This window comes from Anthonomus grandis, chromosome 18, assembly GCF_022605725.1.
Source record: "Anthonomus grandis grandis chromosome 18, icAntGran1.3, whole genome shotgun sequence".
NCBI classification, from domain to species: domain Eukaryota; kingdom Metazoa; phylum Arthropoda; class Insecta; order Coleoptera; family Curculionidae; genus Anthonomus; species Anthonomus grandis.
Window position 1 is genome coordinate 12,518,664 of NC_065563.1, and position 14,118 is coordinate 12,532,781.

The 14,118-nt window shown below is 35.5% G+C and overlaps 2 protein-coding genes across 23 annotated transcripts in view; one reads left to right on the forward strand and one right to left on the reverse strand.

Annotated features, from left to right (window-relative positions):
• LOC126746762 (TATA-binding protein-associated factor 172) overlaps window positions 1-5,017 on the forward strand; it is a 138,169-nt gene extending 133,152 nt beyond the window's left edge. For all 10 annotated transcript variants that reach the window (XM_050455102.1, XM_050455106.1, XM_050455109.1 and 7 more), the window contains one exon: window positions 4,634-5,017. The gene's annotated coding sequence lies outside the window, so the exon portion shown is untranslated. The remainder of the gene's footprint in view (window positions 1-4,633) is intronic.
• LOC126746784 (DNA fragmentation factor subunit beta) overlaps window positions 1-14,118 on the reverse strand; it is a 148,153-nt gene that overhangs the window by 45,140 nt on the left and 88,895 nt on the right. For 11 of the 13 annotated variants that reach the window (XM_050455173.1, XM_050455171.1, XM_050455167.1 and 8 more), the window contains one exon: window positions 5,070-12,428. The exons of the other annotated variants lie outside the window; for them this stretch is intronic. In XM_050455173.1, coding sequence (XP_050311130.1) covers window positions 11,875-12,428 — 554 coding nt within the window. In that variant the 3' untranslated portion in view covers window positions 5,070-11,874. Of the gene's footprint in view, window positions 1-5,069; window positions 12,429-14,118 lie in introns of those variants that run through there. 13 annotated transcript variants of the gene reach the window in all.

Consider the following 14,118-nt stretch of genomic DNA (forward strand, 5'->3'; position numbering starts at 1 on the left):
TCTTTAATTTCTGTATCAATTTGTAGCAGAGATTTTATGATTAGACCCGTTTAGAGTTTCTTGAATAAATAGTATGAGTTCCATATAGTGACATCCAGTAAATGGAAAATGACCTTTTTATACCAAAAAATGGTTTTTCTTGGCGAAGAATAATAAGAAACCATTTGATCACACCGGTCAATACCGGAACTTATTATAGTCAACTATTTCAATAGGCTTGATCTTAGGATTACCTTTTCTGTTAGCGGTGTTCACTAGGGCAGGATGATGCGCAGTAGTAAGAGCACTTGTCCTTCCACTTCGTCACATATACTTTTCCCTTTCGCAGCCAAACATGTTCTCCAAGTGACATTTTTTTTTTGTGACCAGAACAGGATTTCCTTTCCTGTTGCTTCGGAGGGTACCTGTGACATGAGTTTTTAACCCGACAAGTTTTTTTGCCAAAGAAATACTGTTATAGTAATTATCCATGACGATATTATGTCCGCGATTGAGATATGGCTGCAAGAGTCTTGTGACTAAGGCCTCAATTTTCGTAAGATTTCCATCCGGCGGTTCAGCTCCTTGCCCTTTGTAAATTTCTATGTTCAAAACGTAGCCTTCGGGATTGCAAAGTTCATAGAATTTAATTTGGTCTTCTTGTTTTTCATATACGTTCTGAAGGAAAGCCGTCCTCTAAACAGCAACATTGATTCATCAAGAGACAACTCTTTCGTAGGCCTATAAGCCCTTTGAAAGTTGTGATCCAGAAGTTCCTTAATTCGGTATAACCTATCCTTGCTTGGAGATGCGTTTTTATTGTGTGTGCAGAAACATCGCAAGATTTGTTCCAATCGGCGGCCGCTCATAGTCGACGAGAAAATCGGATGGTAATATAGAGGATGATAGCTAAAAAGTTTTCTTATATTGGGACATTTTATTTTGGGTGTATCTGATGAATCCCGATCAAGACAAATTTGTTTTGCTATTCCATTTCCATTCATGGAGAAGTCATCAATTCCAACCGTGATTCAGAATCGGCCGAATCATTTTCGACTGGTAATGGATCCATTTGGTCATCTGAATCGGATTGCGAAATTTGTGGTGTCGATATTCTGTTCGTGGGAGAAACAGGCTCAGAAAATGGAGGGGATGATGATCTACTGGTCTCAGGAGAAATATTCACTTGCTGTTCAGAATCTGAGGAGTCGGCCACGTCATTTTTAAGATCATAGTTGTCACTACTTCCAGAGCCGAGTGGTTCCGATTCCTCATCGGTTGATGTCTCCTCTAGTAGCTTGAGCAACCGCGCCTCTTCCTTGGAATCCATATTTATCACCAGTTGAAATGTATAACTAAACTAAATAAATAACAAATTTTATAATAAAACAAAATCAATACATACCTAGGGAAAGCCACACGTGGTATACAAAAAACGAATATGTCAGTCAAAAACAATTATAACCAAACAATAAACAAGAAGATTAGACACCAGTAATACTATGAAAAGTACGAAACTGAGTAAAACGTGAAAACAAAGCGAGCGTCATATCGTTGCTGTCCGCACCATACGCTAAAAGTCGCCTCGTGCCCACCATAGCTCATGAGATAAATTTCGCATCAACTCGCTAACGAATATTACTTTTCTCTGTTTACTGGAACACAGGTGATTCACTACCATAAGAATAACGTGTATTTTAGGCCGGCTAGCGCCGTCCAAGCAAATTTAAAAATGGCTGCTATGGCCACGACGCACAGTGTTGCGCCTAATGGACAAAAGTCCAAAAATAAAAGTCGGTCGATAATAAAATTAAGTACCGTACTATTTACAAAATAGCTGCAGACACTTATCACAAATATTTTTTTTTTATAAAATGCGTGTAAACAACGCAACGGAGCGTATTTTAATATTAAGCTATCTTTGAGAAAACTTTTAAAAAAATGTCCGCATATGTCCTCGACAATTTTTTGTATATTAGTACCTCAACTAGTGTACTTTATTACACTATGTTGTTTTGCTGCCCCAAACTGCCCCTTTTTTAGTTCTTAATTTTTTTAGATATGGCTTACACTATACCAAAAAGAGTTTTATTTGAAGAATGGTTGGTAAGCAATCAAAATGATAAGGAAAAAAATATTTTTTTGAAAATCAAATCAATATTAAATCTTGATGAAGATATCTGCAGTGAAACAGAAAGCCATTTAATTGACCAAAGTCATTTGTTTTGTATAAAAATGAAGGATTTATGACAGAAAAGTCATCGAACCCGCAGCCAGTTAGAAAAAAATCACAGCCAATGGCTAAGTGGATCTATCACTGTTGATATAACTGAAGTTAACCAAGGGCCTTCACTTAGTCATGTAGAAGAAAGAAACTTAGTCGGAAGGCCTCGAAAATCATTCGAAGACTCTTCTTTAAAAACAAAGAAACGGAGAGTAGAGCCTTTGCTAAAAAACTATACCGTTGAAGAATTGCGTTTCGCTACAGAACACTGTATGGATTCTTCTAATGAAAAATTTTCTTCTGAAAAAAAATGTTTGAGTACTAAGCAAGCACTGGCTCTTTTTTATGATATTGATCTGTCAGTTAGAAAATACAACACTTTACGTTCTGTTGTAAATGCGCTACATCCTGATTGCTTCTTCCATTTGTGGAGCCACTCCCAAAGAAATTGAACTCTGATACGGTTTTAGATAAATCTCCAGTAACCCAAAACTATCGTTTTGGCATATCAACTCTCCATTGCTGAATCAGGTTCTTTGAGTGTTTGTTGCATATTGCATACCGGTTGCCAATTAAAACTTGGCAAGTGAAAGGCGCAGAAAATAAAGCAATTACAGAAAACACAAAAAGGACCATCCAGGAGAATTTTAAGAGCAAAATGGGTCTTATAGTTGATAAGCCAAAGCCAGGATATGGCTCCACAAATGATAACAATACTGCCAGGCGTTTTTTTCAAAATCCTGTTTTAAGCTCTCAAATAACCGGAATCGATAAAGAACTAATTGAAAAATTTCATTTAATTTTAAGAACTTTGGCGTCTGGTTGTAACATCGATATAACCAATTTTCGCATTTTGCTAAATGACACTCGTAGGTTATACTTACATTTATATAGCTGGTACTATATGCCAAGTTCGGTGCACAAAGTTCTTGTGCATGGCTGTGACATAATTGATTTTTTTGAATTGCCTATTGGGCAACTTGCGGAAGATGCTTTAGAAGCAAGGCACAAAGAATTCAGAAAAATCAGATTATGTAACAGCCGAAAAACTTCACGGGTAAATGCCAACACCGATATAATTTCAACTCTTTTACTGACCTCTGACCCAGAATCATCTTCTTATAGACAATCTACTAAAAAAAATAAAAATATTTTGTATGATAATAAAATAAAAGAGTATATAATTATTGAGAATTCTCAGAACACACTGGTAGAATCTGTTTTTGGCTTAGAGCTATCTAGTTCCTCAAGTAGTGATGATGATCAGTCTGACTAGATTTTTGACTTATTTTTCTGAACTTTTTGTCATTTATGAAAAATAGAGGTAATGTAATATTTAGTACACTGAAGACTTGTTTTTTTTTTCAATATTTTTAAGCAAATACTTTTGTTTAATTTGTAGTGTGTAATATTTAGCATATAATTATTGAAAGCTTGTTTTTTGAGCAAATACTTTTATTTTATTGTTTGTTATGAGACAAATATAAATTAATTCAGTTATTTTATTATTAATTGCTTTTCTAATTTGGGCGAGGAAAGTTGTGAGCAAACTCTTCTTGTTATATTTTTAACATTATTTTAGTAAAAAACTTCAAAAGAGTTAAATAAAAATAAAATACAAAGTTTACTTTTTTATTTTAACAGCTTATTTTAATTTTGTCCAATTACCCCTATACCACGCAACACTGTGCGACGGCTGTGACAGGGCTGTCCGCGAATGTGTTAAATAATATTTAAGTTAAATCCCTTACGGACGCCAATCGTTCCTGGATATTCCCGGAGCATTAATAATTGCTTGAATGTCACTTATGTGAAAAGTGGCAGAGAGGGATCAAAAGGAAACCGGGTTAAAGGGTCAAGGTCGACCGGAGTACGCGTGACCCAGCTCACTTGTGTTTCTCGGGAAGAATTAATAAATTTTTCCTCCCGGGGTAACTGTATACCAAGTCCCGACACCGTTGCTCGGATTTCCCCAAAATTCGCTACACTGAAGAAAAAATGAATTTCTTGATCGAAATGCATATGACCTTGCTTTTTTAAAATACAAAAATCTCATCCATTATTCTCCAAAAGACCAACATACTTCCATTGACGAAAACACGGTTCAATCTTCTTAAATTTAGTTAGTTTCTTTAACTCTCTAAATGTTAAATTTGCTTTAAGGACAATCAATAATTTAACGAACTAATTGGACAAGGCATAAAGATTCTTTCTAAATCGGAAGTTTACTCTCCATTTTAGGCTCAATTTAATGTCAATCAGCCGTTCTTGAGATATAAAGTCTTACAGTTGCGGCAATCTTATCACGGTCATTGTCATCACCGTATTCATTCACCGTATAAAATTTTCTCGCTGCCCTTGATTTTCCCAAAAAACTCCCTCTTTAACCGACATTGCCAAATTTACTAACATGCACTTTTCTTGTTGCAGATTACCACCGATATACCGAAAGCAATAAAAGTGACTTTTCAGGAACCAAAGAAGCCGTCATTAGTAATAAAACCGAGCGGGCGCGACCATTTTGATGTTGCGCAACCGAAACCGCTCGAGCGTCACGTAGCTTTAAATCCATCCGATGTCATCATCGTCACTTAGAAAGAAGGGGCGATCCATCCACGAAATATGACGTCACGTTACCAGGATTGAGTGATGGGGAATTTCAGTTAAGGGTTGTCCCTTTATTAAATTGTACGTTCTAATTTATTATCATTATCGTTTCATAATATGCGTAGGTTAGCCGATTTAATTGTTATTTAGGGAATTTTCTATCTTTCAGTGTGGCATATTAATATAATAAAAAGTTATCTAATGGTTTTTCGTTCTTTAAACTTCTACAAGGTAATTGATTTAATTTAAACACATTAAATGGTTTTTAAACGTTTTTATTGTCGCTCCAACATTTTCTATTCTACTTCTCGAACATTGATATGAGTTTTCTTAATTAATTAAGGGCTCACTTAATACAAACAGTGGGGGGAGAGGAAGGCCACGCCCAACCGGACCAGGGCGTCGCTTAACATAAGGTCACAAAACGCAAAGAAGGGGGCGATTCTTTAACCCTGTGGGCTCCCGAATTTTTAAAAAAAATTTAGTAAACTTTTAGATAAAAAATAGTGTACGATCTTAGGAGGTAGAGTACGACGCGTAACGTCACGAAACATTTGAAAATCACAGCACCTTGATTATTACCTAATTAAGAGCCAAAGCGTATTATTTAACTTGTATACAGGCTTGGAAGCACTACTATATATATATAAATATGTTTTAACAGCCTTGCCAAACTTACCCCGAAACGGGCAACACTGTGTTTAACAACATTTACTACAAGTTAGCACTACTTTAATCACATCTTTGACAAGCACATTTATACGGTTATACATAAATAAGAGGCCCTATGTGGCAATACAGTATATAACTTGCAACAAGTTGGTTCATAATTGTTTTACTAGTGGCAACGCTGCAGTTCGTGCAAGTTTGTGTACAGGACAATTTTGAACTAATTAGCGATCTATAACCAAAAAAAAAGCCTCTGCACTAAATTTTCTGCACCTTTGGGTTCTCCTTCATAGCGTTTACCAAAAATATTCGTCTATTACGAGATTACCTCTATATGAAAATATATAATATGTGCTACGCTTATATGAACGAACAAAGGTCCCTCCTGAGCCCCAAAAAGACTGAATTAAAACGGTTTAGGTCGATAATTTAAAAAAGGTCAAAAAGGGATTTTGAAAAGCTCACGCCCTTATAAAGTTATTCCAACTTTGAGGTCGAATATCTCAAGGACGAAATAATTTGAGCCTCGAATGAAGTTTATAGAGAAAAGTGTCTTTGAAATGTCACTATTTAGGAGGTTAGTAGATAAGAGCATTTAAAACTTGCGACTTGTTTTTCACTTTTAGGTACTCCAACTTTAAGGCCAATTATCTCAAGAAAAGTCAGTTGAAACGATTTGACTGTTAACCGAAATTTGTAGAGAAAAATGTACTGAATGCTCTAGTTTTTATTTCATTCAGTTCCCTTAAGCAGTTTTCGAGAAATGGCCATTTTATGACATAGTTTTAAGATTTGAAGCATAAAAACCCATTATTCCAGTTTTATTAATAACTAGGTTATTAAATTATCGCCAAAACTCAAAAAATTACATTAAGCAAAGCAAAATAATAGGCGAAGGGTCCTGTTTACTTCACAATCTTTATTTCAAAAATCCCGAGGCGTTTCGGTTTTTTTTTTTTTAACCAAAATCCGTTATTGTTTGTAAACATACGGTGTGTTGAGATGTTTTTAGATTAATGTATTGTAATGTTATGTGTTTGTCGATGTTTTTAACCTTTTTATGGACATGATTGTGATAATATCATGTAAGTTTTATTATGTTTTTAACCCATTCGGGACGGGCCGATTTATCGCGCGCCTAGGACGGCATCAGGAAACCAAGTGGTAGGGACGGGTGCCGTACATGCTTTATGGGTTGGCGTCGAACGTGTGCGTGGTACAGCCAGCCAGTCGACTGCGAGAACGCGTGCAGTTGCTTGTATTGTAGCAAATCGGACGCATTTAATCGTTTTTAGAAAGCACGTGTGACTATCACATAAAATTCCACAAAGTTAATAGTATTTAGAGTACACATGTTTCGTTTTTATATTACTATAAATAATAGGAAAGATGGATTTGCGTGGACGGCTTGGACAACGAGAGCTAGATCGTGAAGCGCGCAAAGAATAATGGATGGAGAATCTAGCAGTGACGATGGCCATATCGGTGACGACGATGACTCTCTCGATGAGTATCAACCAATTGGAAGTGAGCACTACACCTCTTCCGATGACGAGGAGCCGTTTGTTTTAGACAGAAATATAGAAAATCATCAACAAACTGACGATATTTGCAATTTACAAGGTCCACAGCAGAAACTAAAAAGAATACCTAAGGATTTTATTTGGAAATTTGATGAAGAATTTACACCAAAAATATTCGAGTTCAGGTATAACCGATAAATGTTCATTTGTTCATCGTTGTCAAGGAAACAAACATATATGGTAAGAAAAAATGTGAAAATAAATCCTCATGGAAAGATATAGAGTTGGCAGAGCTTTATCGATTTTTTGGATTGTGTATCTTGATGGGCATTGTTGAAAAACCAAAACTGAAAGATTACTGGTCTATCGGTATTTGCCAGAGATCGTTTTCTAAAGATACTATATGCCCTTAATTTTTCCAGTAGCGAAAATCCTCAAGATGGCGCTTTAAGAAAAATCAGTCCCGTAGTGGAACAAATTAAGACTAAATTTAGTTCCAGTTTTTACCCGTTCCAAGAACTGTGTATTGACGAAAGTTTAATTTTATGGCAGGAGGGTCGGCTTTCTTTTAAACAATATATCAACGTCAAAAAGACATAGATTTGGTATAAAGCTTTTTGAAATATGCGACGTGGAGAGTGGTTACATTTTGGGGTTTATTATATGAGGCTATGAGTGCAAAAACGGACTAACCCCAACATTATTAAGTGCTAAAAAATAGGTTTAAAAAAGTACGAAAATGTACGTGCGCAAAACCCTTTTAAAAGAACATTTCTGTAGTTCGAATTAATTGAATGTTGTTGAGTGTTACTTAAATTTGCGGAATTTGTTTTAAATTTTTGGATATGGCTAATATTCGATTTTTCTATGTGGATTAGTCCACTCTACATTTAAAATAGATTGGGTTTTTAATGGGTTACTATAACTTAAGCTATTATAAGTATTACGTCAAAAACTGTATTACTCGTATTGTCACGAGAATAAATAAAAAAATATAGAAACTTTATTTTTTTATTAAATAGGTAGTTATTAAATACGTAAAGTTTCTTCTTCTTCAATTGGGCTACTTCACATCTAGTTGCTTGAGCGGATGACCTTAGATTTTTATAAAAATCTTGGTATATAGGAGGGATGAATTCCATTATACTCAAGGAGATCTTTATTTTAGCTTCATTAATGGCATTACCATTTGGGTATAAAAGGCGCAGATGCTTAATTTCTTAGATGCTTAATCTCTTGAAAAAAGATTTCCTTTTATTAAGATCTACTGTGTTAAAATAAACCTCTTCATTATTCGAGTACTTATACTGAATAGTATTGGGAAAATCTTTTCCATTGGATTTTGAGCCACTCCACCTTTGTTTTTGTTTCAGATACTTTTCTGTTTATTATGTTACTTTCATTAGTTCCTTAGAGGAAAAAAATCTTGACTTATCCATTTCTATTATGGTAAAGGGATTTTTTTCTAGCATGTCTTATGACTGTCTGCCAGTCTTGAGGTATAAAGATATGCGGATGAAATTTCTTTTCTTTTTCTATGATTCCGGAATCTTGGTCGCATGGTAAATAGGAATGACCACTTACAAGAAATTTATGATCTATTTCTTCCATAGTAAATAATGGAGATGCAGTAATATAGTTACATATCAATGACATTTTTATATTACGATTCTGACCACCACATTGGTCAGAATACATAATAAGTCTTTTCGAGGTAACAAAGTTTTTTATGTAATATAAAATACATGATCCCACCTCTTGCGGCCCCCTGGAAGCAATACTTTCATCCCATACAAACATGAACGAATTATTGGTTCCCATTTCATATATATTAAAGCAGTAAGTCCATAACTGCCTTTTATAGTAACAAATGCCTGTGCTAAGTACAGATGTAGGAAGAGTCTTCATTAAATCGAAACAGATAACCGCTGCGTTTCTCCACTTTTTGTCAGTTCAGTGTCTTTTCTTAAGGTTTCTCTAGCACATAAACTTCTTACTTTTAGCAGCACAGTGGACTAACTGAGGATAGTCCACTTTGCTTCTTTAAACTTTTATCAATAATAATGTTCAATCACTATTTTAGTGCGGCCATCTCGTAACGAAAAGGAATAGGTCGTTTGGTCCACTGTGCATTAAATAGATTTTAACTTGACGGATAATGTTCTACAATAAAGTCGATTTTGAATTTTTGTGGGTTAGTCCGATATTGCACTCATAGCCTCATATACACTGGTTCAACCACTATAATGGATCAGAAAATGGAGTTGTGAGAAAATCTGGACAGATTGTTGATACCCTAATGAAAGAATACTATAATAAAAAACATATTTCGTGTGTAGATAACTGGTACACCAGTCCAGAATTATTTGAGTACTTAATGACGCAAGAAACCGGAGGAACTGGAACTGTGAAAACCACCAGAAAGGGGATGCTAGAGTTTCGTAAGCCCATAAAAAAAGGAGAAGTTGAGAGTGCATCCACTGAAAACATGTTAGCCCTGAAGTGGCATGATAAGAAATTTGTGCACATGTTAACTTCAGTATCAAAGCCATGCCTCAAGGAAACCGGAAAACTCGATCGTAAAACTGGTGATCGTGTTTTGAAACCTCAGTGCGTGTTAGAATATAATTTAAAGACGGGAGCAGTTGACAAAATAGACATGCAAATTAGTTTTGTTGATTGTGCTAGAAAATCATTGAAGTGGTATAAGAAACTGTTTTTCCATTTAATGGACTTATGCTTGTATAATGCGTATTTCAAGTCAAAACAGGAAATTAACCATCGTTTTCAGACTTTCGATTGCAAGTTGTGGCTCAAATATTCGAAAAATATCCCATTTCTACGAAGAAACGAGGCGCACCTGGTAGTGTTGATAATCCAGCTCGATTAATTGAAAGGCATTTTCCAAGCCCCGTTCCACCAACTGCAGCTCAAGGATCGAGAACACAAAGAAGATGCCATGTTTGTGGCACCGCACAGTTTCGAAAGAAAAAACGCTCAGATACCCGCTTTATGTGTAAAGAATGCAATATTGCACTTTGTGTGCACCCTTGTTTTGCAAATAGAAAACTATATTGTGTTATTTGTATTTTCGTTCGTTTGTGTTTTTAGTTTGTTCTTTGTATTTTCTATATAAGAAATCAACTTTTGTTTTTTGATATTTACTACGAGTTCCAGAATTAAAAAAATGTGAATTACAAATGCCTTTTACTTGCCCCTAAAAATTAAAAAATGCCGTATCCGCACGTCAGTCGTCCTGCTACTAATTAGTTTTCTAACTGTCGTACTGGTACGGCAGCAGTCTTTCAAATATGATATAACTGACGTACATCTACGGCATTCGGCCAAGTGTGATGTGTAATGCAGCAGTACATGTACGGCACCAGTCCAGAAAAAAATTAATTTAACCCTAAAATGTGTACGGCAGTCGTCCCAAGATATTGCATACAAGGTAGTACATGTGTGGCGCCACTGCCTAGCAGCTCCACCCTACCAAGTCGACCCGAGGTCTTGCCGATGTCACGTAGACGTCAATGGTCAAAAAGGTGCAAGTCAGTCGGTCACGTTTGCTTTATGTCGAGAAATTCTCTCTGTTTTTGTTAATTTAGTTTTAGTTAGAGAAGTTTTAAAGAAGTGAATAAAACCCGAATCTGATGTTTAGGGTTGTTGTTAATTCCACCTCCACAGTGTAGCACAAAAGCGGCCACCCGCGCGAGACTCATAGTGGATCTCGGACGGAGTGCACTTAACACGAGGCAACAAGTCGAGTGTTCTTCACTCAAAACCTCTCTAAACTCTAAACATGTACGACATCAGGCCATCAATGTCCGCTTTGAAAAACGTACGCGTACGTCAACCGTCCTGAATGGGTTAATTAATTTATTAGTTTAATAACACCCTTTTATATTTTACTTACTTAGTTTTCCCTTGACAATGGTTTAACAACCGAAACGCGTCGGGATTTTTGAAATAAAGATTGCGAAGTAAACAGGACCATTCGCCTATTATTTTGCTTCGCATAATGGTACTTCACCCTGGAAAAATCTATGGTAAAATTACGTTAACTTTATGGCCCCGTATCTTGTTTGTCTTTGACTTTCGGACTGAGAAAATTTAACTTAACCTTTTTTTTTTCAAAGGAATCTACCGTTAAATGATTTACCATTATTTATGGGACACCCTGTATATCTCAAGAACCGTTGAGCTAAATAATTCGAGTCTTAAAGGGATTTATAGAGACAAGTCTCCTGAAGGTTTTGTTTTTCGTTTCATTGAACTACCAGAATACGTTTAGTAGAAAAGGAAAGACCGCTTCTTTACAGACCTCTAAAAATGATTTTTTCTATTAGCGTGCGTAAAGTACTCACTTTACACACTTTCCAGGGTGTGTACGTTTATTTGACATTTAATTTATAGTTTGTCAACAAATGTTTTGACGTTTTTTTTTACCGTAAAGTCGTTTAAGTGCGTCAAGTGATTTATGAAAAATTTGTATGTCACACGTGTGTAAAAACCCTTTTTTTATTCATGGGAATTGTCCATTTTCCCATTCATAAAAAAGGATCATTTTACACACTTGTTACATAAATAATAATTTTTTTTTAATAGAAGTTACTTGTAACTTTGAGGCCAAATATCTCAAGATAGATCGACCCAAACGGTTTAAACCTCCAATGAAATTCATAGAGAAAAGTGTTCTGAATACTTTGCTTTTTATTTCATTGAACCATGAAATCTTAATCTTCAAATTTGAAGCCGCATATCTACCTCAAAAAAAAACCTTGTTCCAAGCACTTTAAGCCTCAAACCACATTCCCCGAACATTATAAGTCATGAGCTTAAAAACCACCCTCTTCCCTTAATTACTTACGTTCAACAAATCAAATAAGATTCAGCCTTTTTAGTACTGTGGGCCCCCTTATCGTGACAAACAATATGTACGAACTTCATATTGCGAGGAGTAAAGAGGTCCTCGTAAATCCGTTTAACGTCCAAACAGGCCTCCTGACCGAGACCCTCGCAAATAACCGGAACGATGCTACGCGACCGTTCGATCTGATGGTCCAGATTCCACGTCTGGAACACGATCCGCTCCTCCCTGCTGGCGTAAGGGTTGATCCGGTGGGGCGGCTCGTAAAGACACTTTACCTTGTCCCAACGGCCCATGCAACGAAACAGTCCCGCATGGTCGCACAGGGGCGGCTGGTTCTCGGAAGGGGCGGCCCTCCGATCAAACAAGTGCCCGTGGTAGCGGTTCAGTTTCAACTTCGACTGGAGATCGGCGAGGAGGCGGTTCAGTTGGTGGGGCGGCAGGTGGCGGTTGTGGTGGTGCAGATCTTCTCGGGTCTTGTAGTAATAAGTGCGGATGCGGTCTTGGGCCCTGCGGAACATATAGTCTTCCTTTGATTTTGACCGCGTGTCAAGGCCTGCGTGGAAAAGAAAAAAGTACCTACGGGGGGCGTGTACCCGAAAACGTATATACGTTAAGATAGTTGCTAGGTCTTTTTTGACAGATTTGACGTACGAGTATAGCGGATAATGTATCACCAGTATTTGGTTCACTGTTTCTCAAAACCGAATTATTGTGAATTGTCTGTCTGTGTTTATGATAAAATAATATAATATAGAGTTGTTTATATTTTTAGTATATAAACCCTTGCTAATTACAAACCCCTTATAAAATCATCTATATTTTGATTTTTATAGATGGTTATACCTAAAAGTGTTTTTAATTGAATTTGTTAATTAAATACAAGCAAAATTTTAAATGAAGATCATCAGATCATTTATAAGATTCAAGATTATCATAATAATAAAACAAATATTTTAAAAAACATGCATCTATCTCAAGTTAATTGAAACTTTGTCTTATTTTAGGTGAGGATTACTTTTTTTCATAACCTAACTTGCTTCGTTTTCTAGATGCAGAGTGTAAAAGTTTTTTAATAAAATCGGTTTTTTATCGATTATTTAAAATCCTTTCAGCCGATTTAAATAAAATTTCGTAGGCTTATTTGTCGTCTTAAAGGCCCTCCTTTAGGCGGCGGTTACATTGGGTACGAATTCGTACGGAATCAATTCGTAAGAATAAGTGGTTACATTAGATGCGTTTAAAATGATTAATTCAGTGTTTTAAGTCAATTTTTACAATGGAAAGAGCAAATTCGGTTGCAAATTTGTTTTACTTATATGAGACATCAACTTATTTAAAAATACTACTACTTGAAGAAAAAGAGAAACGTAGCTGGGTTGACGATTATTTCTTGACACGAACCCAAAATTGAGAGTTTCAAAGATCCTTTAGAGAAATTAAAGAAAACGATGAAAAGTTCTTTGAATATACAGGGATGTCAAAACTGTCCTTTCAAATTTTCGAGAATGTATATCACTAGAAGGAAAGCTCATTTTAACGTTAAGGTAAGCAAAATAAACCAATTAATATTATTAACCAATTAAACCAGTTATTATTACCCATTATTATTTATTTTAAAGTGGTGATAACGAAGCACACTAGGTTTATAGTTAAAAATATAATGTTTTCAATTTGGTTGGAAATTTGAAAAGTATGTAGATCTATTATTAACTTCTTGGACAGTGGTTTGCATTGAATATAGAGAGAGCTCTTAGTTTGCTGGTGCTGAAACTGAATATTCTGAATTTCGATTTTTCTCAAAAACTATAATTTTTTCAATTTTGATAATTATGTGCAAGGTGCCCCTTCGCTAGGAGTACTTAACAGTTTTTAAATGAAACCTCTATCTTTAATAACAAAAAAGTTATGCAAAATTTTCGATCTAAAAAAAGTACATGTTAATTGTAAAAAACCGAAATTTCGATTTTTTTCAAAAACTACAATTTTTTTAGTTTTTGATTAATACGTGCAAGGTGCCCCTTTGCGAGGAGTACTTGACAGTTTTTAAATGAAAGCTCTATCTTTAATAACAAAAAAGTTATGCAAAATTTTCGATCTAAAAAAGTACATGTTAATTGTAAAAAACCGAAATTTCGATTTTTTTCAAAAACTACAATTTTTTTAGTTTTTGATTAATACGTACAAGGTGCCCCTTTGCGAGGAGTACTTGACAGTTTTTAAATGAAAGCTCTATCTTTAATAAC